Source organism: Naegleria gruberi, assembly GCF_000004985.1.
Source record: "Naegleria gruberi genomic scaffold NAEGRscaffold_37, whole genome shotgun sequence".
Taxonomy (NCBI): domain Eukaryota; phylum Heterolobosea; class Eutetramitea; order Acrasida; family Naegleriidae; genus Naegleria; species Naegleria gruberi.
The window spans coordinates 74,096-98,826 of record NW_003163290.1 but is presented as its reverse complement, the minus strand read 5'-3'; the positions used below and the strand labels follow the sequence as shown (position 1 = coordinate 98,826).

Below are 24,731 nucleotides of genomic sequence, written 5' to 3'. Positions count from 1 at the left end.
AATAATTGGTTAACTATGTCGAATAAAATATTAGAAAGTGTATTTGCATCACTCCCAAGTTCAAATACAATGCACCAATGCAATCATGATTTGGTAGTTCTCATCCTTTATGATTTTCTCAGTCAGCATCATCACAATGATCATTATTTGTATTCGAATTTGAAGAAACGATTCGAAAATCAAAGCAAGGGAAAATACAAATGGTTGATCAATCGATTTACTATTCTAAACTTCATTCCGATCGAATACTCGAAGGACAAACAATATATCATGCAATTCCTTGATGATTTCCATGATCGGAACAAACATTCGAATAATGATGCAGATCGATTGTGGGAGAATATTCATCCACAATTATTGGAAAATGATTTTGAAATTGTGGAGAAAGTTTTCAGAATTTGTAAACCTGATTCGTGGCAAACAGTTGCAACCTTGAGAAATCTTTATCAAATTCATAAGAAGAGTTTCGTCTTGCAAATTGTACGAAAGGATGGATTAGCATTGAAGGAGTTGAAGAATTTCAATGATGATCGAAATGTTGTTTTGGAATCTATCAAGAATAATGAAAAGGCTATTAGTTTTGTAAATAAGGAATTGATGAAGAATAGAGAGTTTATATTCGAATGTGTTCGAAACAATGGACTGATTTTACCTCTTCTCTCAAATCACTATCAATACGATCGACAAGTTGCCCTTCAAGCCCTTTCGAATAATGCAACAGTTTTTAAATTGGTAAAGGAGAAATTATGTCGTGATAGAAATTTTGTAATGGATGCAGTGAGAGAAAATGGAAGAGTAATGGAATATGTAATTGATTCTCAATTTAGTAAGGATAGAGAAATTATCTTGTTAGCTATGAAGCAGATAGCCAATAATTGTAATGAAAATTATTCATGGAGAAAGATGGCATTGACATGTGTGAAACGAGGAGCTTATTCGATTGTTCTTAGATTGGACGAATGTGTGAATGATATTGAGATTGTTATTGAATCTATTAGACAAAACGGATTGGAATGTAATAGAATTACAAATGAACAATCGGCAATATCATTGCTTAATAAGTTATTCGAAATTTTGGAATGGCTTTCGAAAGATTTGAAAAATGACAAGTCAATCCTCACAGAAATAATTTCACATACTTTGAAGGTTGTTTCCCATGCAGAAGGAGCGAAATTAGCAAACTCTGGGCTTTCAGCAACTTTATTTTCATGCATCAATAATTTATTAGACGAAACCAATGTGAAACAACACCAAGATTTAGTTTTACAAATTTTCAAAATTATCAGTTGTCTAATTGACAGTTCACCATTCAATTCCAAACAACTCATTTCCAGAATTTGGAACAAATCCTGGGAAACAGACAATGATTTCGTATATCAGATAGTCGAATCGAATTATCAATTCTTTCATCTCATTACAATGAAACAAAAGAATGACAGAATTTTCATGTTAAAAATATTAAGGTTGTATCCTCAATGTCTGGAAGATGCTTCATTATTTTTGAGGAATAGTCGATCGTTCATGTTGGAAGCAATTAAGGAATGTCCGATTGAGATTTTCAGTGAAATTGAAACCATGTTGATTGAGGATAGAGATTTTGCATTGGAAACAGTTTCGTATAATGGATATTATTTGGAATATTTCCCTGATTTTTGGAATGATAGAGAGGTTGTTTTGAAAGCTGTGGAAAGTGAGGGAGATGCACTGGAATTTGTGTGTGAAGATTTGGTTCAAGATAGAGAAATAGTCTTGACAGCTGTCAGAAATCGTGGATGCTCCCTTGAATTTGCCTCTCCAAAATTACAACAAGACAGACAAATTGTATTAGAATCAGTCAAAAACGATCCAGAAGTGTTGTCATTCCATTTCCTTAATGAAAATTTAAGATCAGACAAGGAAATTATATTGGCGGGTTTGAAAACCAATTTCTTCTCCATTCCAGACGATTTGAAACGCAAATTCAAGAATGACAGGGAATTTATTTTGGAAGCTGTTAAGCAATCTATCATTCCTTTGAAGCATACATGCTCCATATTGAAAGATGATTTGGAAATAATGAAATTGGCTGTCATGACCGATCCAACTGTCATTGAATTAGCATCCGAAAGGGTGAGAAATTGTAAAGAAATTGCCTTGATAGTTGTTAGTTTGAGAGGTGACTTGTTAAAGTTTCTATCAGTTGAAATGCGAAATGATAGGGATGTCGTTCTTGCAGCCATTAGAAATAAGGCAGATTCGATTTATTTCGCCTCAAATGACCTAATCCAGGACAATCTCTGTATTTTAGAAGCTATACGAAATGGACTCTCATGTTCATTCTTTATCACTCATCAAGCTAGCATCACTATGGATCTGGAAATGGTTCTGGAAGCACTGAAACGAAACGAATGTGGAATATGTGCCCTTCTAAAACAATTACTTTCGCCACTAGTTGAAATGAAAGAAGAAATTGCCATGAAAAGTGGATTTTGCTGTGAATTCAGTGAAGAATTGTTTCAGAAACGAATTTGTACAACCTATCTTGATGCTTGCTATTTGAAATGATTCTTTCAATATATGCTTTATTCTTTTTAATTGAACAACATGGTCAACTGCACAGTTTAGGAAATTATTCGAAACCAAAATTGTAACGTTACAATTTAGTCAACTTTCTATTTTCTCTTACAAAACCCATTCAACATAACGGACATTCCTATTTTGACTAATTTACATTTAGAAAACAAGCTATTATCATCCAAACACAATCTTTCCAAAAACATTTAAATACTCAACCTGAACATCCTCATTCAAAATCAATTCACACTCAAAAAAACAAAATCAAAACAATGAACAAACTAATCATTGCTCTTGTAGCCACTGTACTCATCGCTTCTTGCTTGGTCAACTGCCAATATAGCAACAATTATGGTACTAATTATGGTACATCAGGAGGTTCTGGTTCTAACTATGGAGTCACTGGAGGAAATTACAATCAATATGGACAAAATACTCAATCCTATTGGAATCAAGTGAATGCAGTCAACTCAAATCCATATTCAAGTTATGGATCTTATTATACTGGACCAACTAGTTATGGAAACAATTATGGAAGTGCTTATTCAATGCCATTCTATGGTGGTTATGGTGGATATGGTGTTCCATTCTATGGTGGATATGGTGGTTATGGTGGTTATGGTGGATATGGTTGTGTTGGAGGTGTTAGATGGTGTTAAGAAAACTCAAAAAGATCTCACATATCCAATCATAATATTAGTGTTATTAATATTTAATATCTTGTGAAATAAAGTGTTTCCTTGTTAATTCATTTTTTTTGTACGGTTCCATAATATCCAGGTTTACATGAGATTGACAAATTCCACTTCAAGAACAAACAAGAGATGAATTCTTGGCAATTTCATTACAAACAACCAATTCACAATTGCTTCCATAATAAGGTGTATGTATCTGTTTCGTTGCATTGTCCACGTCCAGAACAAACATGTAAACTACTTGAATTGAAACCAAAACAAGTTGGAATGCATTCATTTCCTCTCATTACATATGGAGATGAACAAATCATTGAAATCTGTCGAATTTCTGTATCAGTAATGTAAATATTATCACTCGAATCAACTTATAATAGTGGAGCTTTGAGAAGGGCATTAAGGGCCAACTGACCATCACCACTATATCCAGAGCTTTGCCTACCAGCAATTGTTGTCAGTGTTCCATTCGTTACCCATTTACGAATTCTATTACTGTCAGAGAAAACTATTTCACCAAGTGAATTCATTGCAATTCCTCCTCTCAAATCCAACGAAGAGTTGCCAATTGACCATCTGCACTAAATCCACTCTTCCCATTACCTGCAATAGTATTGATAGTTCCATTTGAGAAAACAATACAAATTCTATGATTGACTACATCAACAAAAACAATTTCATCTGCGGGAGTGACAATTAATCCAAATGGAAAGTTCAGTCCTGCATTTATGGCCAAATCTCCATCAAAGCTTCCCATATCAACCCCAACAGTGTAATTGTTATAATAGTTCCATTCGAAATTAGTTCCTGGTTTGATAGCTAAACCAGATGGTAAATTAACCTGTGCATTTTGTGCTAAAGTACCATCTCCAGAATAACCATTGGCTTCATTTCCAACCAAAGTTGTTACTTGTCCATTACTGAGCTTTTTAATTCTATTCAATTCTTCTGAAAAGTATAAATCACCATCTGAATTGAAAACCATCTGAAATGGATTATTCAAAGTAACAGCAAGTGCAGGTCCATCACCAATAATGTAAATGGATTCACCTCACATTCGATATCTAATTTCGATTTAAAATAAAAATCAAATTGTATTTTCGTTGTGCCAATGTTTTTGGGTGATTTTACAAAAAGAACATCACCTTTCTTTATTTTGGAATTTCCACAAAAAAAATCACTCAAAATTCCAACCAAACTCTCTGCCAACTTTGACACATTTGATAGATTTGTTGAAGTCTTACTCGCAAATCTCAGCCATAAGCCCTATGGAGAAAGTATGCTCGAAGATTCGGAAATTGTTTTGGTGTCAAAGTTATGGTATGAAAAAATGGTAAAAGAATCCAAAAATGATCAATTTATGTTTCCATCTACTGGTGGTAAGCTTAGAAAACAAGGTTTCATTCCTAAATCTTCGAAAAGCTATCCAAATCACTCCTATATCAATAAGCTATTCGATGGTTTTGTAAAAAAGAACCTTCAGAGTATAATTGACGACATTGAAAAGGAATTAAATGGTGCTAAAGAAACAAAAGATAATGCACAGAAAGTGTTGGATACTACTATGAAGGCTTCTTTTAAAGATGATTATTGTTCAAGTGATGATGAAGATGAATTTGTTGATAACCTTTTAAAGGAGTATGAGAAGAACAAAGCAGAAATCAGTCAAGCTTACAAAAAAAGAAAAACAGAAGCTGTTTCGCCTATTTTTGCAACCAAATTGAAAAATATCAATGAAAAGGATATGAAGAAATTTGGTACTTTGGAAATTCAATTCTTTAAAGCAATTGAACTTGACAAATTCGAATCCAACTTGAAATTAGAAAAGTCACACAAAGTTGTTGTTCAAATGAAAGCGATTCAAAGCAAGTATTTCAAGTTTTTAGATGCTGAACGCAAATTATTGGAAGAGAAAGAACAGTTCTTAAAAGATTGGCAAGAAAGATACAACAAGATAGTTTCCGACAAATCAGCAGCAGAAGAAAACGAAGATTTGAAATTAATGAACAAGAATATTGATATGTATGATACCATTATTGCAGGTGTTCAACAAGAAATGAAAGAAGAAATCGAAAAAGAAAAGGAACTTGCCAAAACTAAACTACAAGAGATGTATGCTAAATTCAATAAAAAATAAGTAGATTTATTTGAAATCGATTTGCCATTTAACGAATTCGATACGGTAATGTACCTTTCTTGAAAATCTTTTTAACTTTGTAATTTTCATCGATAAAGATTAGTTCACCTTTAGAGTTAACATCAAGAGAGTATGGAGAATAAATTTGAGCATTGACAACAGGTCCACCTTCTCCACTCTCTCCAGACTCACCAGTTCCAGCAATTGGAAATAGTTACTTTACCATTATTAGAAATCTGTCGAATTCGGTTCGCTTCACGACATTTTTTTGATCATGGTGTCAGTAAAAAATCTTTCCAGTGGTCCAAATTTTTCATCAGTGAAGAAGAAACTGATTGAAAAGTTGTTGTGTAAAGTTGATGACATTTGAATTTGAAACGAAATCTCAACAGACCGAGGAATATTTATACAACATAGTTGAGAGCTTACAATTCCTTGCATGTTTACATATCAACAATACAGTATTGAAATACTTACACCCCACAAATCATATGCAAATTTCTTGGTGCTATTATTTGTTAATGTTTAAATTTCTAGAAACAACTTCTCTGCATTGTTGCTGGACATTTTTTTTTTAATTGTTTTTTACCCAATCACTCCAGCAATTGCAGCTCCAGTATTGATACCCTCACGAATATCTACTTGATTAAAATCAGAACTGTAAAAGGATCTGTGTACCCATTATTGATGTAATTTTTATGTGAAATTATTTTGTAAAATTCATAAATTTATTTACAAATAGTTTTCAAAGTTTAAAAAACAATTAAAAAAAAAAATGTCCAGCAACAATACAGAGATTCACATTGACACACTCTTTGCCATCCTCGAATTTCTCTCCATTGCAGATGGTCTCTCACTCCTCTGCACCTGCAAAAATTGGTACGAATTGGATCGGTTTGAAATTGTGTGGAAAACACTGCTGTCCAATTTTATACAAACAAAGATTGATTATTATGGAAAATTAAATCATTCCGATGATGGTGATGAAAATGATTTGATGATGGTGATGGGTCATGAAAGAAAAAAAAAAGGCGGGAATTTGTACAAGTCAATAATTAGTCAATTGAACAAGTTTTATGAATCGCAGATTGTGAAGGAAAAATCGGTGAGTAGGGCAAGTTTTGAAAAGTATATGGATGAAGATAGGTATGGAGAGAAGGGAGAGAAATCGACAGTATTTGGGATGAGATTTAAAAAGTTGGCCTCCTCTGCCATGATTATGCACTATAATATGAAGATGGCAAAGGGAGTGGATGAGATTCGTCACGATTTCACGAAGGGAGTGGTCAATTATGAACATTCTGGATATATGGCTCAGTATTTCCTTAACCAAGCTAAAAAGTTCACATTGAATGGACGAGTGAATAATTCTCTTTATGCTCAAGAGTATTGGAAACGATTTACTTTTTCAATTGCTGATGTGATGAGTGGTGAGATTGGGAAAACAGACGATGATTGTTCTCCTCAAGTAATTTGCTTTGTTCAAAATTTCAAACCAATTCTAAATGACAAGATTTTGGAAAAGATTTTAATTTCCTATTGGAATGTGAATGAAGATGAAAATGGAAATGAAAGCTTTTTGGATTTTTTACTGAACTATATTTCTGTGGAGGGAAATTATGAAAAAAGTGAAGATCCATATATTGATTTCATGCAGCTGACACGTACCAAAAGAATGGTGAGATTGAGATATTTAAAAAAGATGTTCAATGCTATTTATCCTAATCAATGGCTTGATAACTTTCAAACATGTTTTGAGTGGCATTTCAGATATCAAAAAGACAAATATTTTATGGAATTCTTCAGTCCTGACTCATGTGAAACGCCAGAAGAAGTTGTCAACAGTCTTTGTCAGTTTTTGGAAGTTTTTGAGGAAAAATCTATTGATTATTCCAGAGTCAAATCACATAGTCTCTTTTTATATGGTTATGAAAGAGAAATTATTGATTTATTAAGTGAGCGTGGAATGATTACTCCAATCGATTTAAAGATTATCTTTCACAGATTCAACTACCGTTCAAAGATTTCACACTTGTTATCAAAAATTGAAAATTTTGACCCTTATGAAATAAGTCCAGAAACGGGAAATACTAACTTTATTTTATCATACTTTAGAAACTATTGCAAAAGCTCACCTAATCAATTTTTCAAACCATTCTTTGAGATGTACCCTGCAAAGTATGATTTGAATATTCTATTTAATAATTACAAGGGAATAACTTTGGAGTTTTTATCAGAAATCAATTCCAAAATGCTTACTTGCTTTGTGGATTATTATGGTTTTGATGATGTTAGGGAATCATTTAAACTCATGATTGACAACTTTAGTCCATCCATAGGTGTGGAATGTATTGAAAAAATTGCAGATTTCTTCAACCCCTATACCACTGGATCTCTTGGATATGCAGGCCTAACGAATCCACACATGCTAGATGGTTTCAAGTATGCTCTTGAACATATTCAATACAATGGAATGCCATTCGCTCAATATTGCCAAACCATTCGTCACAAATATTCCACCGAAGAAACAAACTTTCATTCTTTTTTCGGAGAGGAAAAAATGGCCTATCTTTACAATCAGTGTCTTGCCACTATTGAACTAATGCCACAATTTTTCGTTGAAAAGAATAAATTTAAGTGATTTAATAAATTTAAAAAGAATAAAAGAATAAATTAGAGGAGTTATATTGGGGTAGAAAGTTTTGAAAGTTTAAAAGAAGAATGATTGTTGGCCACCCATTCCACCTCGGCCTCCTCTTCTTCCTCCTCCTCCCATTCCTCCCATTCCTCCCATTCCACCTCCCATACCACCAAATCCACCTCCCATTCCTCCACCCATACCACCTCCACCAAAGAACATTCTAAAGATGTCATTAGGGTCAATACCACCCATTCCTCCTCCCATTCCACCAAAACCATCAAAATCAGCATCCATTGCGCCAGAATCGAATTGTTGTCTCTTTTGTGGATCAGAGAGAATACTGTATGCCTCTGTAATGTCCTTAAACTTATTTTCAGCATTCTTCTTTTCCTCTTCGTCCATATATCTGTCAGGGTGCCATTGCATGGCTAACTTCTTGTAGGCCTTTTTGATTTCATCAGTAGAGGCATTTCTTTCCACACCAAGAATCTTGTAAAAGTCCTTCTTCTTGCTTTGCTTGTAGAGCTTTCTGACTTCCTTCAATTTTTGTGCAACTTGTTCATCGTCCTTGTCCAATTCATGGGCCTTACTATAGTCACGCATGGCATCTTCGTATTGTTCAAGTTCAACATAGCTGGAACCTCTTCTAATGTATGCCTTTGTATAATTTTCATTCAATTCAATGGCTTTGGTAGCATCCTTGATGGCTACTTGATGTTTTCCGAGTTTAGTGGCAGCAGCAGCTCTATTGCAATAAAGAACTGCATTCAAATTGGCATTCTTTGGATCAATTTCAATGGCTTTAGAATATTCATCATAGGATTCTTGGAATTTACCAGCTCGCAAAAGTTTGTTGCCTTCCTCTTTCAATTGTTCAATCTTCTTGATTTGCTTTCTGAATTGTAAACATTTTTGATTGTCTGGATCAATCATTAAAGCTTGAGTGACATGACTCAATCCACTTTCGGTACTACCAGCATAGTACAATGCTTGACCTCTCAAGAAGAGAGCTTCGGAATTGTTATTGTCAATATCACGAAGAATAACGCTAGCTTCCTTGGCAGCAGTATCAAGTTCCTTCAATCCAATCAATGCTTCAATTTTACAAAGTTTCAATGGCACTGAGTGAGGAGCAATTTGGAATGCCAAATCCATTTCATTACTAGCTTCCTTATAGAGAGATTGTTCTAAAAAGCTCTTACCATTCGACAAGTACTTTTCAATTTTGAGAGAATTTTCTCTTTCTCTCTTATACAAGTCACTATTTGGTTCCAATTTAAGAGCCAAATCGAATTGTTCCCTAGCTTCTCTAGTTTTACCCATTTGTAAATAACCTTGACCAGCGCGAAGATACGCCTTTGAGAATTTTGGATCCAATTGAGCAGCCTTTAAACCATCTTCAACAACCTTCTTATACTTGAGTAATTGTAAGTTGCAAGCAGCTCTGTTAGTATAAATTGGTGCTTGGCTTGGATCCAATTCAATAGCTCTTGTATAACATTCCACAGCTTTTTTGTATGATCCCTTCTTGTATCTATTGTTTCCTTCCTCTTTGAATTGTTCCGCAGTGGAAAGATGACTTGGTATTGGTTCATTATCTTCAACTTGTGATGATGATGACGAAGATGAAGAGGATGAAACACCCTTGTGTTGATTAATTAATTGGACAAGTTTTTGAACATCTCCTCCGACAACTTCTTCAACTTTGGATCTATTCTTGAATAATTGGAATGTTGGCATGGCTGAAATATTGCACTTGGCAGCTGTTTGCTGGCAAATATCCACATCAACCTTTAAAAAGAGAACATCCTTATATTGTGTTTCTAATTGTTCAAAATATGGTGCAATCTTTTTACATGGACCACACCATGTAGCAAAAAAGTCTACAACAACAAGTTTACCACCTGCCTTGACTAACTCGGTATTAAATTCAGCATCGGATTTTAATTCTCTGACCATCTTTTTGTGTTTGTTGATTTTGTTGTATGATGATATATTCTCGCAATAATAATAACAATATTATTAATACTAATAAATACTACTATAAAATTTGTGTGTGTTGAGAAATCTCAGTGATATCTTTTCCGTGAGTGGATGATGATGATGAAAAAAAGAAACTCTCTCAAACAAGCCACCAAAACGTGTTGTGTGTTTTTTTTAAAGTGCTTCCGAATTCCGAGCTGTTGCAAAATTGTATTTTTATTTTTTCAATTTAATTTTATTAATAACCCACAAAAATGTTTGTGGCTTTTTGAAAATTTGAATAGTTTCTTATAGTTCCTCAATTCAAATTCAATCAATGGATGCATATTTCAGTGCTTTGATATTTTGTTTGACTGCACAGGAAATTATTTCTCTATCACTTTTGTGTTTTGAACACATTTCACCTAAAAGCATGCCATCTCTTTTCACAACTCGCATAGCAAATACTCGATCCATTACCTTTAACGTGCCAGAAGCATTGAGGAATGCAGTTTTAGGATGGGTTTTTAAGGCTTCCATTAGAATTTCTCTATCTATTTGAAATTTTCTTGGAAAATATTTCAGGCATTCACCTCCACGTTTTTTGATGAGTTGCAGGTAAATTTGTTTGTCGAAACTTGGTAATTTAAGTAATAGTTCTTGATTGCATGTTTCGGCAGCTTTCAGAACAATTTCCTTATCATTCCAAACTTCTTGTGAGGCAAAATTGATTGAATTTCCATTTTGTGTTACTGCAGCCAAAACTAATTCTCTATCTTTTTGAAATTCTGAACTCACTCCACGAAGTGCCATACCACATCTTGTTACAGCTTGCAATATAAATTCTCTGTCTCTTTTCAATTCATTGGGAAGAGTCAAAATAATTTGTGGGTCCAGTTTGATTGCTTCCAATACTATTTCTCTGTCATTCATGAAATGATCTGGTAAAATCTTTAATAAATAACCTCTCTTTCCAAATCCGCTCAGGAATTCAATATCATTTCTCAATCTTTCAGAAAAATATCGAACAGCAATTTCAGAAGATTTGAATGCCAATTCCGCAATTTCCTTATCATCTTTCAATTCATTTGATGCAAAAGTCAAACAGCTTCCATTTTCCATTACTGCCATTTTCACAATCTCCTTGTCATTCCTCAATTCACTAGATGCATAGACCAAAGCATTTGGATTTTGTTGAACTGCTTCAATTACTATCTCTCTATTATCTCTCAATTCCAGTGAAGCATTACGAAGGGCTTTAAGGCCATCCAACTTTGCAATAGCAAGTATAAATTTTCTATCGTTTTTAAATAGCTTAATTGATTGGTCAATACCGAAAATATAGTCGCACGATTTGGACAACACTTTAAGAATTAGATCTTGGTCATTCGTCAATTGATTAGATGCACATTCATATGCTTTTGGGCTTGATTCTATAGCAAGTAGGGCAATTTCCTTATCACTCTTCAATTCTTTTGAAGCATATCCAAGTGCATTACCATTCTCTTGTATAGCAATTTTAACAATTTTTCTGTCATTTCTAATTTGTGTAGGCATATATTCAAGAGATAGTCCATTACTTTTAACAGCTGTCATTACAATTTCCTTATTACTACTCAATTGTTTCGATGCATACCACAGTGCTCGACGATTATTCCGAGCGGCTGTTTTTACAATTTCAAAATCATTTCTCAATTCACTCGATGCATATTTAAGGGTACGTCCATTTTCGTTGACAGCTGCCATTACAATTTCCCTATCATTCCTGAAATTATCGTCCACATACTTGAGTGTTTTAATATCTCTATATTCGGTCGTAGTCAAAACAAATGATCTATTCTTCCACAATCCAAGCTTATTGGCCAAAATGAGAAATTTACCAACAACCAAATTGAATATTTGCCCATGAATAAAAGTTCGATCTCTGTTCCAATCAATCTTTAAATATATTATTTGACTAGTGTCATTTTGGTCATTATTTTCATCAATTCTTTCATCTTCCTCTTCATCGTGGTCATTATCATCACTTTCGTATTCCTCTTCATCATCATTTAGTTTCTCCCAAACAGAATCATCACTCGTTCCGAAACAATATTCGAATAGTGGTTTTATAATTATTTCATATTTATCTTTCTGTGGAATGTCTTGAATTTTAGTGGAAAGTAATTTTGAAGAGAGGGATAAATCTAAAACACACTGATGATTACTTTCCGACACTTTAGAATTTTCAAATAATCCTCTAGCATTCAATTGTTTCATTTTGTTTCGTTTTTACAATTAAAAATATTCCAATAATATTTAGTTGTTTATTCAACAATAGATCCACGCAACTAAGGCAACAAACTTTTACTTATTTTCTCCTTATCAAAATGTACACCTCAAAAAAAATGCACACCACTGAATATTTATCGTGCCTTGATAATGGTCCTCAAAGTTGTTGTTTGATGGAGGTGCACGAAAAGCTCGGCACACCACCTGCAGATATTGAAGAAAAAGCAAGATTTTATTTAGAGGAATTGCTTGGATTTGCTGATGAGTTTGAAGAGAATAAAATTGGAGAGTTTTGTCGCCTGTTAGAAGAGGTTGAAGGTAATGAAAACCTCATTTCGTCCTCAATTCCTCACTCGGTTTGTGAATGGATATATTATACTAATATGATTGAAAATGTTGGACCAAGCTCACTTGAAGACACGGAAAAGATTCTGAACAATCAATTGGATTCCAGTAACGAACAAGAGATCGAGGCTGTTATGATCACATTGTCATTATTAAACGAAACTTTCAGAAAGGAAAATTACAAAAACAAGATGATATCCTCTGTAATTTTTGATGAATCATCCTTGAAGAAATGGTTTGGCATTGTCATACCAAATGCCAAAATGGAGTATAGAGATCATGGTAGCGAAGCTTCTTCATATAATGGAATTACTCATACTTATCCTAAACACACTATTGTAAAATCAACCACAAGACTATTGTGCAATGATGTTTACTCACTCAGTCAAGCAATTACCAAATGCTATCCTGAAAACTGTGAAAAACAGCTTTTATATGTATTTGCATTAGCTGCCTTTGCACAATTCCATTTTGTCGACATTCATCCTTTCCCAGATGGTAATGGAAGACTGTGTAGATTAATTTCAAAGAGAATATTGGACTGGTGTTGTCCATTTCCATTTCCAATGTTTAAGAATAGAGATGCCTATTTTCAAACACTGATCGAAGCAAGAAAAATAGAAGCCAAGTGTGCTCCCAAGTTCTTGATGAGTTTACTGATAGATTCAGCAGTTGATCATTACAAAAGCATTCTAGAAACCAGATACACAATATTTCCACTGGTTGCTCTTTCTGTTGAAGAATTGGAACAACATGCTAAAGATACAAACATGGATAAGGAGACACTTGATAAGTTACGAGAGGAATTTGAAAAATTGGATATTAATGGTACTGTCATTGTAAAGATTAATGAATCAAAAGCTTACAAATTAACAAGAATTGAAACAGTGGATTTCGAAACTATTTAAAACTAAGCAGCTTTGATAATTATTCAGACTATCATTCATAATGGATATAAAGCCGAATAAACCATACTGTACGCTCTCAATGAATTGAGAAGGCGTCACATTTAGATGGAAGTAGTAAGCTTCTGAAGAATTAAGAGATGGATGTTGAGTTGATCTAAAAGTCAAATAATCCAAAACCTCCACTTGATTGAGTATTGCTTGTTGTTCCTAATACTGTCATTGTTTGAGTTGAATAAAATGAATCCAAAGCAGAAAAGTCAATCGATTCATAATGCTCCGGCTCCTTATATAATGGGCAACTCAATCTCTTCTTTAGAATCAATAGAGGAACACTTTCAAAAGTGCTCACAGATGCATAAAAATTGAGTGGAATCCAATCTAATTGAACATGCTTTTCCAAATTGTAATGAGATAGGTTTGGTTTCAAGTCATTGCCAAATAAGACAAGAATATTGAATGGAAGGGATAATTTGACCACTTGTAAAGATTTCACTCGGTGGAGTATTTGAATGATTACTTTTCTGTATAGATCCATTTCAAGGTCTTTAAAATTTTGGTCAGTTCTTACAACAGCTGTCAAGGTAGAGTTTTTAGGCACCACCCAGTCAAATCTCAAACGCTTTCCTGATAAATCTAGTTCTTTGGCTTGACAATCATATTCTGGTAACTTGATAAGGTCTCTAATGCTTCCAGAATATTTAATACTTTCACAAAATGGAGCTAATGGCTGAATTACTTTGACGTGTTCAGTTTCAATGCAAAGAAGAATGTTTGTGGAAAGAGGGCATGTTATAATTTCACTCCAATCATGAAAGTTAATTCGAAGGGTTTCAGGATAGAGATCAGCATTTTGTTTTTCCTTCAAAACTTTTCGATTATGCTCAATTCTAAATGTAATTTCTTTCTGTAATAGTTTCCAATTAATTTCTCTGGGATACCAATTAATCTCCTCTAAATAATGAAAAACAAGATTGATTTCTTCCCATGAATTGATATTATCGAAAACATCTGCAATCTTGCATCTTTTTGGGTTCAATTCTTTGATTTCTTCGTCTGTCATTTGGCTATAATGCACATGTTCAAATATTGGACAAATTGTCACAATTTTCATCAAATCCATGCTATAAGTTTTATCAAAAATCTTTCTTAATTTTGGTAAATGTGAAATAATTTCATAGAGAAATTCAGAATCCTGACTGAATATTTGACAGTATTTGTGGATTCCAGTCTTTGAAATTCCTTTCAAATACTCAACATTTTTCAATTTATCCAACAATCTAAACAATGCTCCACGATCATTAAAGAGTGAATCTCTATAATTCCCTTCCATCCATCTAATAGGGAGCAAGCGATTATTCAAAAAAAGCACACGAATTTTTGATTGTAAAATTTGTTCTCCGAATCAACTCTCCATCCGTCAGGAAGGGAAATACAAAATCAATAACAACTTCGAGGGGAAGATCAAGTAATGACATTTTTTTTAAAGTTAGAAAATCATTATTTTTCCAGCAACATGACAAGCTGATTACAATGTTGTTTAACTGTACTCTTATTTCTATATAATTATCTGGAGATAGAAAAATGTTCACTCTCAATAAAATTCGAAATGGCTGGAAGGAGTATCTTCCTTATAGGAATTGATTCTAAAGTGCTTAATATATTGGCACTGAGGGACGGTTGTAAAAACAAGCCGTTGAAAATTAATGGACTGAAAGTGCCTTAATCCAATATATATACACTATGGTGTATCCAAAAAAGTTAGTAACAGGTTTCAAAATGGAAATTACTGTAATTTTTTAATATTCCACAATAAAAAAACAACTCAAAACCGAACCTTAACGAACCTTAAAACCAACAACAATAAAAACAGCAGTAGAAAAAATAAATGCCTTATCATCAATATGGTCACACGAGTAGCCCAAAAGAATAAATCAACCAATAATTCCTCCTCAGCAGCAGCTCTGGTAACATCAACCAGTTCGGAATTACAAATCCTTAATGATTATAATAATGATGAATCGACCACATCGCCCGTAACCCCAATAACAACACTCACACCCATCACTGATTTATCAAATAATAATGTTGTTGCATATAATAATAATAGTAGTAGTAATAATATTACTGGTACCAACGGTAGTAGCAGCAATAATTTATCAAAGGCTGCTGTTGTGTCGACGAACACACCATCATCACCTATGAAAAAGTCCTTAACGACCAAGGAATCACTTAGAAAGAATACAAAGACAACAAATAAGAAGGAAGTTAAAAAGCAAAAGAGCAATGCCACAAGAAAGGCAAGCAATAGTAAATTGATAGTGCCCGTTGCAAGTGCAGAAGATGAGAAAAAGCTTAAAGAAGTACTAGCCGAAGATGAAGATCTCACACTGGAGAAGGGGAAAAAAGTGGAGAAGGAGAAAAATTATTTGAATTCTCTGGTATCTAGAATATTCTCCATTAAGTTTTGTCTTTCTGTGATTATCATTCTATTGATCCTTATTTCGACTATTTCCATATTCGTTGCTACTATTGTTTTACAAGGTATGTCTTTTTAGTCAATCAATTTCTTAAATTTCTGATTCTTATAATGAATTGAAAACTATAGGTGCATCTATTAATGAATTCACTACCAATCTGGGATCACAAACAAAGCTGAGAACAGTTGAATTCGTGAATAACTTTATTCAACTACCGTTCCAAATTACTGATAGTGTAACGAACAGTTTTACTGCACTTGACAAGTTGAGCCCCAAAATGGTTGATTGGAATCTAAGAATTCAAGTTCTCTACTCTATGGTCATGGGTTTTGGACTTCGTTATGCCTCATTCACTCACAAAGATGACTACTATTTTGGTATATTGAGTAATACGACAGCATGTACAATAGAGTACTATCAGAATGGTGTTCTTTATGCTGAAGAACCAATTTTTAGTGATTTTAGGTATAATTTGAGCAGAAAAGAACCTCAATCATTGGATGCTGAAATTGTGTACGGTTTCGAATGGTGGACTTTCCCCTTAGAAAGAAAAAAGAAAGGATGGACAAGTTTGTATGCAACAAGTAATGTAGAAAGTGTTTGGATTACAGCATACCATCCAATTCTGAATGCTACAGGAGATGTTCAATATGTGGTAACGACAGATCTGCTTGTCAAAGATATTAATGCCTATTTGGCAAGTGTCAAAATGAGTCCCAACTCAATGGTGTATGTGGTTTCTTCTCTAACCAGTGAAATGATTGCTTGCTCCAAACCAAACGAAGAAATTTTATATGTTTATGATCAAATTGTTCCTCATAAACTGGTGCGAAAGAAACTTCATGAAAGCTCACTGCCGGATGTGCAGGAAATTGGTAAATTACTTATGACCAAGTATGGGGGTAATCTGCAAGATTTCACAGGCCATGACAATCAATACACAGTGAATGGTAACAGTTACTTGTTGAATATGGAATCCGTAGACGATGAACATGACCTTAATTGGAAGGTCTTAACAATCATGTCAGTCGACGATTTTATGGGTTCTGTTATTTGGTTTAGAAATATCGTCTTGATTGCTGACTGTATCATTTTGTTTGTTTCCTTAGTTATTGCTGTCGTTGTGAGTATGTTAATTACAGCCCCTCTTGTTTCGCTCGGAAATGATATGGACGCTCTTGGTAAAGGTCAAGTTCAAGCAAAGAAGAAGCGTCTAATTCTCTTCCACGAAGTTAAGAAATTGAGAAACCACTTTACTAAAATGTCTTTGGCTGTCGATGGTTTCATGAAATACGTACCAAAAGAAATTGTCTCCAAATTTATTGGCAGTGATTCAGCATCGTTTGATTTGGGTGTTGATTCCAAACATATTGCCATTCTATTTTCAGATATTAAGAGTTTTACGACTATTTGTGAAGCAACAGAGCCCAACACATTGATTGCCATCTTGGGTAAATACTTTGAAGTTACCTCTGAAGTTGTATATAGAAATAGAGGTGTTTTGGATAAGTATATTGGCGACTCTTTGGTAGGTTTTAATAACTTGTGCAATGCTTAACCATTTTCAATGAAATAATATTAGATGGCCTTGTTTGGTGCTCCAGATACATTTGATTTTTATGTCTTTTTCGGTTGCAATGCTGCATTCGAAATGCAAAAATCCCTCCAGCCTTATAATAGACAATTAGAAAAGGAAGGCAAGCCAGGTCTCTACACTAGAGTGGGTGTTAGTTGTGGTGATGTCCTTGTCGGTAATATTGGTTCAACATATCGTTTATCTTATACTTGTTTGGGAGACTCTGTAAATCTTGCTTCTAGATTGGAAGGTTTGAATAAGGTGTATGGAACTAACATTATGGTGTCAGAGTTTTGTTATGAAATTGTCAAAGACTTGTTCCTTTTCAGAATGTTAGATGTGGTCGCTGTCAAGGGTAAAGTAACTGGTGTTAGAGTTTATGAAATTGTTGCTAGAAAATGGTCACCATTCCAAGGAGATTCGGTTATGATTCCACAAGATAAGGTTGATTATTGCAGATTGTACAATAACATTCTGGAAGACTTGTACCTGAAGAAAAAGTTTGGTGTTGCAGAGAAGGCATTCAGAGAGTATGCTGACAAGTATAATCAAGATTCAGCAGCTCTTGAAATGGCAGAGAGATGCAGAGCTTATTTGCTTGAACCACCTCCAGATTCTTGGAATGGTGTATATATTGCTACAGAAAAGTAGTCTATTATATTGATAAAAAACATTTAATTTTCATCATCCTCTTCCTCTTCTTCAGAATCATCCTCTTCTGTCATGGCAATATGTCTTAATAATATTCGTTGCCAATTAGGATTTCCAGAATTTAAGAGTTCATGAAAGGCCATCATGAACTCGAATGCATTTGATGAATATTCTCCAGTTGATTCATTGGAAAGAGCTCTTTCAATGTCCAGCTTTCTTTTTTTTACTTCCTCCTCAGATAAAGTCATTTTATCTGCAGATGGTTTCCAAATATACACAAAGTCCTCAATACCTCCAGAACAAATGATTGGATATTTTGGATGGCCAACAACAGTGTTGACTGTTTCACCATGACCCTCCAAAATTCTCACAAGTTCTCCTGTTTGATTATCCCAAATGACAATATCATTATTGTCAGAACCTGACATGACATATTCAGAATTTCTACCGAAAAAGCTAACTCCCTTAATTGTATCCTCAGATACGTGACCACTACAAATTAAGATGAAATAATTAAAAATTAATATTATAAATTAGTAAACTTACCGATATCTTCTCTGGTATGATTTTACATCTGATTCTGCTTTTTCTTGATCTGAATAATTAAGACCTTCATCCTTCTCAAAATTATGATACGTATCAAAGGTATAAATCTTTTCTCCTAAATGAGTATGTACAATTTGGCGTCCATTCGTTGAAAAACTACTACCAGAAACTGGAGCCGACTCCACTTCCAAATTTCTGAAAATATTCAAGTAGGATTGGTATGAATGATTACCAACTTTTCTCATATCAAATAAACGAGTATCTGAAAGTTCTGATGAGACAATAAACTCATTCGAACAAGATGGATTAATATCTACACTGTACAAGGTTTCACCTTCAAAATCAACAATCAATGAAGGTTCAGTAACTTCTCTTGAAATGACTGTATTCTTTCTACCTCCACCACTGTATTGAGGAGCAACATTCATATCATGATCGTAGGCATCTATTATATTGGGGTTTAACCTTAAATCCTGCTCTATTTTACAATTTTCATATTTACAACGTGTGTCAAACAAACGAATGGTTCCATCAGCAGAACAACTCATAAAACAACTTGGAAGTGCAGAGTGACATGCAATTTTTAGTACCTTCTTTCTATGATGTTGAAAAACAGTACATGATCCCCTTTCCACATCATATAGACGAATATCTGAATCATTTCCTCCGCTAATCACCATATTATCATTTCCATTAAGGAATGAAACTGCAAAAACATTCGAAACATGTCCACCAAATGTTTTCAAACACTTTCCAGTCCAAGTATCCCACACCTTTACAGTTGTATCGTCACTATATTGATTTTCATATATGAATGTGTTAATCAAAACTTACCTTCCAGTTACAATCAAATCACCAGACACATTAAAATTGATAGAATTGACACAACCCTATTATATTGAATGATTCAATATATTTGATCAATTAATGATTAAAAGTAAGCTTACCTTGTGGCCAATTAATTTACCACTAGCACTCAATGATTGAATGATAGAGGATGAAGAATAGACTTGATCAGAAAATTCCGATCCATTCTTAATATTATTAATTCATTAATTTAAACTCATTCAATGAAAGACTTACCATCACTCCATACTTTCTCTTTTCCACTAATTTTCTAAAACTAGTTGATGATTTTCTCCTATTAATTCCTTCATCATCCTCATGTTGATCTTCGTGATCACTATTATTCTGATTTGTATTATTATTGTTATTAGTATTTTGATCATCACTCATGGATGAGGAAGAAGAGGCCTCTTCCGACGAAGAAAAAGAGTTGGAAGTGCCTTCTGATTGTTTGAACAACATTTTTTTTGTTCTAATTTTGGATTTCAATCTGGTAAGGAAATTTATTTTTTATTTTAAAATTTATTTAAATACTTATTAGATATTAATATAAGTTGGACTATTTAAATTTAAATTATTTAGTAAAAGGCGCACTGAAAACCTTATTTATTATCAAAACTTTTTACACAACCATTTAATTATTAAAACAATGCAACCAACAATTTTTTATTCAAATTTTATTCATTCTTCACAACACCATTTCATCTTAATATTATCCAATAAGTAACAATAATCCCTCTGTTGCCACCAATAAGAATATCAATGTTGGTGATGTCATATTATCATCATCACAATAAATATCGTCATCATCCGAGAAAAAAATGGAAAACACCTCCGCGCTTCCATCACAGCAAGTGGATGTTAGTAACAACAGTAACAATAATCCATCCGAAGGTGTCTGATGTAATTGTTGATGGTGGTAGAAGTACAACAAATAATAACAACAATGAAGATGATGGAGGATCTATAGTGAGTGTAGTTGCTGCTGCTGTTGATACCAATTCTTCTTCTTCGCCAACAATAACTACAACAATACCAAATGATACCATTATTGCTACTGGTGGATTTGGAGTAAAATCACCAGAACAAGGTGGTGCTTCATTGATAACCGTACCACCACTGTCATTGGCAGGTAGTGCGAGGATTGCTTCACCTTCTGCATCATCCTCGGGTAGTACTGCCACTTCTCACTTGAATATTACAACAACAAGTGCCCGTGTACCAAATCCCTATGATCTTTTCAATTCCACACAAACATCAGCAAATGTTGTTATAGCAACCTCATCATCACCATCTTTAAACAGTGGAATTAATAGCAACTCTGATTTGGCTATTAGTTTCTTTATTCCCTCCTCTCCTTCTCATAATAACAATCAACAACAACAATTGACTGATTCATCACGGGATTCCTTCTCCTTCTCTCCACAATTAATTGGTAGTAGCAGCAGTACCAGTAATAGACGACAAAAACAATTCCAGCAACAACAACAACAATCAATGTAATGAACAATGTAATCATATTCCAAATGACCAAAGAAAAGCAAAAAGTATGCAATTGGGTAACAATGTTTGGAGAAGATTACAGAGAGGAATTAGATCGTTTAAAAGAATTTTCTGTTCTGGACAAGAAATAGATGAAGGTGACATGCCTATTCTTGTTATTGCTCAAGATATGTCTGTCAGAATACATTTATTTTCAACCATGTTTTTAAATTGGTTCAAGACATTGATTGTGTTTGTGATTGGTTTTATCTTGAATTTGAAACATTTAATTACCACTGGTGGATACAAACAATTATTTACAAAGAAGAATATTTCCGACAATTTGACCAGTTTGTCCAATTGGATTCAATCCTTACAGAATACTAATCCTGAAGCACATTGGTTGCTGGGAAATATTCAACAATTTGTTTCGTTTTTCATTTCTCCCCTCTCCTTGAGTTCATCAAGAAATTACTCCCTCTCCTTCCAACAACATCAACAATTGAAGACACATTTCCTATTTTGCATTATCATTTTAACATTTTCAATTTTGGAAATTTTCATTGGTATGATTCAGTATGGCAGTACACATAATCACGAATCTGCCAAATCTAACAATGAAGAACAAGAGAATATTGTACAAAGCTTTAGAAATCACGGATTCATGGTCAGCTTGTTAATATTATTTTCTGGATTTTATCTCCTCCACAGAGGATTTATGTTTTTGATCGATTTAATTGTAATTTACATCAAGACTACACACGAAGAGAATACATTACAGGGGTCGAGCAGTAGTGTCATTAACAAGTCGAGCCAATTCAAGACAAACTCTGTTCCCAATAATAATAATAATAGCAACACCTTTGACTCTCCTCTCGGATCAACAACATCATCACTAAATAATACATCGTCATTTGGGGATAATTCCACACTGGAAGAGGAGGGTTCAATCAAGAGATTACTCTTCCAACCCTATACTTATTCTTTGTGGAAACGTTTGAGAGTATTGTTACGTTTTGCCAATGCTGTATTTTCTTCCTTCCTCTCATTGAGTATCTTTTCTGAAATGATTCAATATGTACTCACCTCTAAATTCTCTTCCCAAGCTCATGAGGAAGAGAATGGCGTTGGTTTGCACATTCCTTCATCAGCTAGGGCTTCTAATGATCATTCAACAACTATTGACACACTATTGGATCAGTACAGAGTTGGTATTTTCACATATCTTCTCGTATTATTTGGATTATTTATTAATGGATTATCAATTTACTTGTTTGGAAATTATTCAGGAAGTTCCTCCTATCAGGCAAAGAAGAATGAAGAAGACTTTTTATTGCTCTCTTCTGCCGAGAAGCGAAAGAATCCATCTTCTAATTCCTCTCGAGGAAGTGTTCCTTTGAATAGAATGAATAGCTCACCAATGTGGTACCAACAATTTTCCTCCTTCAACTCGGTTTTTAACACCTCCCAAACAACAACTATTGGAAGATACTACAATACTATTCACAATTATATCAGAGAAAAGATTCCATCTGCCAAGTTTTGGATCTATATCATTATGAGAGAGGCTCACATTCACGTTGCTCTCTTTATTTATTTGAAAGCTGTTTACTATTCAAGTGCTGGTATTGGATTTGATTTTGTTCTATGTTGTATGAGTACAATGACATGCGTATTCTTCTCTCTTCCTGTGTTGAAGGCCAATGGAAAAATTCTATTGCAGACAACTCCTGAAAATTTATCTAATCATTTGAACTCGTGTGTAAAGGAAGTTTCATCCATGGTTGAAGGAGTATTGGAATGTCATAGTGAACATTTTTGGGCTCTCAATTGTTCCTCACTCGATGAAGCTGATGAGGAGGACATTGAAATTGATGCTGACAAGAGAAAGCAAGAATTAATTGCTACCATTAAGGTTCGTGTCGCCAATAATGACCAAGTAGATCATCAACGTGTCTTGCAATCGGTGAGAAGAATCTTTTGCTCAAACGGTTTACTCAAAGAACACAATCTCACAGTTCAAGTTGAAAAGAATACCATACTCGGTTTGGAAAAAATCTATCAAGATGATGAATAAACCAATTGTTTATTCATGTAATTACTGATCAACTACTAATACCAATAAGTGTCCAAACAATATTATTTGTTCCCGTATTAAAGATGAAGTATTTCTTTGTCTTGGGCCGAGTTTAGACAAGATGGAATTAGACCAATTAGTCAACTGGATCGATTGACTAAACTTTCTGCAATATTCCCCAGCAAATTGAGTCTAACCGTGTTACAGATAATTGCTGTATTGAAACACTCTGCATTGGAGAAAATGAGCTTGAATATGAAGGAGCAAAGTTCTGGATGTTAATTAGCACCATGACACAATTGAAAACATTGTCCATATTGAATAATTACATTACTCCTCAAGGCTTTAGATACTTAGATCTATTGAAAATTTGATTTTTTGGACAGTTGACCAAACAATATTATTCAAATTCCTGACATTATTGGTCTTGCAACACCATCTCAATAAGCAGAATGTAATTTACTTTTTAAAAAATTAAGCTATCCAAATTTGGACTCCATTTGAGTGCACAAAAACGAACTACTTTGAAATGATGTATACCCAACACTATGTAACAATACAAGCTCTCCAACAACACTCGCACAATGATGATGTGATGATGACTCTGTAAATTATTAAGGGACTGATTTGTGTTGCTCCGTATTTCCTTTTCAGTACGAAAACTCTATTGGTTTCTATTTTCAAAGTAAGGACAAGTGAAAAAACATAGGATGATGAGCAATATTGTTGATAACACTTCTTCATCTTCATCTTCACCACAAGTCTCTACTTTAGCAACGACGATGCTTCAACAACAAGCAAGCGATGATATGAGCATTCCACTAATTACATTAACTTCCTCTCCAACATTACCAAACGACAACAATAACAATGTTAATCACAATAACAATATTAATTTCCTTAATTCCTCGAGTGGTAGCGGAATTTATCAGCTGAATAACAACAACAACAACAAAAACTCCACAACCACAACCATAATAACCACTCCTATTAGCAATAACAATTCAACTAATATTCAAATTGTCAGCCCAACACAAGCAACAAATACACAGTACGATTTATCCATAGCAGGAGTTGGAGGAGGAAATAATCCAGCAACAGCATCCGATAACATGTCCTCTTTCAATAATGTTTTAACAACTTCGAGTGGTGCACCAACTTCAGTCTTTCAATTATTCAATGAAAAATTGGCAAACTTTTACTTGACTGTGAAAACGAGTGAAACTGAGATTCGAATGTTTGAGAGGGTGTTGATTTTTGGTTTCTACATGTACATGTATTGGGTTAATTTGATATTTCCAACACTTTCTTCAGAGAGAAGTAATTATCCACTTTCGAATACCAATTATATTAAGGAAAATCCGTATGGACAGTATGCTAGTTGGGTGTTCCGTGTACTCAATTATCCTATCACACTTTCATTGGATGCAATTGGATATACGGCGAAAATTGCCATTACTAGTGTTCTCATGGCCATGTACTTTATCTTCATGGCCATACTTGTGACCGAGTTTAGAACTTTGAAAGGAAAGGTCCATAGTAGGATACGAGTGTGGAGACAACGAATTGG

At 34.0% G+C, this 24,731-nt stretch overlaps 12 protein-coding genes across 12 annotated transcripts in view; 9 read left to right on the top strand and 3 right to left on the bottom strand.

Annotated features, from left to right (window-relative positions):
• Positions 1-69: 69 nt before the first annotated feature.
• On the top strand, positions 70-2,544 carry NAEGRDRAFT_69885 (uncharacterized protein; the record flags this gene model as incomplete). The annotated part of the gene is made up of 1 exon (XM_002674893.1): positions 70-2,544. One exon carries the CDS (start codon positions 70-72, stop codon positions 2,542-2,544), a length of 2,475 nt encoding a protein of 824 aa, XP_002674939.1.
• Positions 2,545-2,825: 281 nt separating this feature from the next.
• NAEGRDRAFT_69884 (uncharacterized protein) lies at positions 2,826-3,212 on the top strand (the record flags this gene model as incomplete). The annotated part of the gene is made up of 1 exon (XM_002674892.1): positions 2,826-3,212. One exon carries the CDS (start codon positions 2,826-2,828, stop codon positions 3,210-3,212), a length of 387 nt encoding a protein of 128 aa, XP_002674938.1.
• A 574-nt stretch (positions 3,213-3,786) lies between these two features.
• On the bottom strand, positions 3,787-4,227 carry NAEGRDRAFT_69883 (uncharacterized protein; the record flags this gene model as incomplete). Its single annotated transcript, XM_002674803.1, has 1 exon — positions 3,787-4,227. One exon carries the CDS (start codon positions 4,225-4,227, stop codon positions 3,787-3,789), a length of 441 nt encoding a protein of 146 aa, XP_002674849.1.
• Positions 4,228-4,572: 345 nt separating this feature from the next.
• NAEGRDRAFT_69882 (uncharacterized protein) lies at positions 4,573-5,379 on the top strand (the record flags this gene model as incomplete). The annotated part of the gene is made up of 1 exon (XM_002674891.1): positions 4,573-5,379. The coding sequence occupies one exon, from the start codon at positions 4,573-4,575 to the stop codon at positions 5,377-5,379; it is 807 nt and encodes a 268-aa protein (XP_002674937.1).
• A 775-nt stretch (positions 5,380-6,154) lies between these two features.
• Positions 6,155-8,020, top strand: NAEGRDRAFT_69881 (uncharacterized protein; the record flags this gene model as incomplete). Its single annotated transcript, XM_002674890.1, has 1 exon — positions 6,155-8,020. The coding sequence occupies one exon, from the start codon at positions 6,155-6,157 to the stop codon at positions 8,018-8,020; it is 1,866 nt and encodes a 621-aa protein (XP_002674936.1).
• Positions 8,021-10,312: 2,292 nt separating this feature from the next.
• Positions 10,313-12,241, bottom strand: NAEGRDRAFT_50610 (uncharacterized protein; the record flags this gene model as incomplete). The annotated part of the gene is made up of 1 exon (XM_002674802.1): positions 10,313-12,241. One exon carries the CDS (start codon positions 12,239-12,241, stop codon positions 10,313-10,315), a length of 1,929 nt encoding a protein of 642 aa, XP_002674848.1.
• A 185-nt stretch (positions 12,242-12,426) lies between these two features.
• On the top strand, positions 12,427-13,506 carry NAEGRDRAFT_50609 (uncharacterized protein; the record flags this gene model as incomplete). The annotated part of the gene is made up of 1 exon (XM_002674889.1): positions 12,427-13,506. The coding sequence occupies one exon, from the start codon at positions 12,427-12,429 to the stop codon at positions 13,504-13,506; it is 1,080 nt and encodes a 359-aa protein (XP_002674935.1).
• Positions 13,507-15,407: 1,901 nt separating this feature from the next.
• Positions 15,408-18,210, top strand: NAEGRDRAFT_69877 (uncharacterized protein; the record flags this gene model as incomplete). Its single annotated transcript, XM_002674888.1, has 3 exons — positions 15,408-16,047; positions 16,112-17,511; positions 17,566-18,210. 3 exons carry the CDS (start codon positions 15,408-15,410, stop codon positions 18,208-18,210), a joined length of 2,685 nt encoding a protein of 894 aa, XP_002674934.1.
• Positions 18,211-18,752: 542 nt separating this feature from the next.
• On the bottom strand, positions 18,753-20,064 carry NAEGRDRAFT_69876 (uncharacterized protein; the record flags this gene model as incomplete). The annotated part of the gene is made up of 4 exons (XM_002674801.1): positions 18,753-19,548; positions 19,591-19,646; positions 19,704-19,790; positions 19,840-20,064. 4 exons carry the CDS (start codon positions 20,062-20,064, stop codon positions 18,753-18,755), a joined length of 1,164 nt encoding a protein of 387 aa, XP_002674847.1.
• A 396-nt stretch (positions 20,065-20,460) lies between these two features.
• NAEGRDRAFT_69875 (uncharacterized protein) lies at positions 20,461-21,105 on the top strand (the record flags this gene model as incomplete). The annotated part of the gene is made up of 1 exon (XM_002674887.1): positions 20,461-21,105. The coding sequence occupies one exon, from the start codon at positions 20,461-20,463 to the stop codon at positions 21,103-21,105; it is 645 nt and encodes a 214-aa protein (XP_002674933.1).
• A 142-nt stretch (positions 21,106-21,247) lies between these two features.
• Positions 21,248-23,161, top strand: NAEGRDRAFT_69874 (uncharacterized protein; the record flags this gene model as incomplete). The annotated part of the gene is made up of 1 exon (XM_002674886.1): positions 21,248-23,161. One exon carries the CDS (start codon positions 21,248-21,250, stop codon positions 23,159-23,161), a length of 1,914 nt encoding a protein of 637 aa, XP_002674932.1.
• Positions 23,162-23,871: 710 nt separating this feature from the next.
• The window catches only part of NAEGRDRAFT_88216 (membrane bound adenylate/guanylate cyclase with PAS domain), a gene marked incomplete at both ends in the record, with an annotated part of 4,578 nt that continues 3,718 nt past the window's right edge, over positions 23,872-24,731 (top strand). Inside the window, one exon of the mRNA XM_002674885.1 lies at positions 23,872-24,693. Coding sequence (XP_002674931.1) covers positions 23,872-24,693 — 822 coding nt within the window. The remainder of the gene's footprint in view (positions 24,694-24,731) is intronic.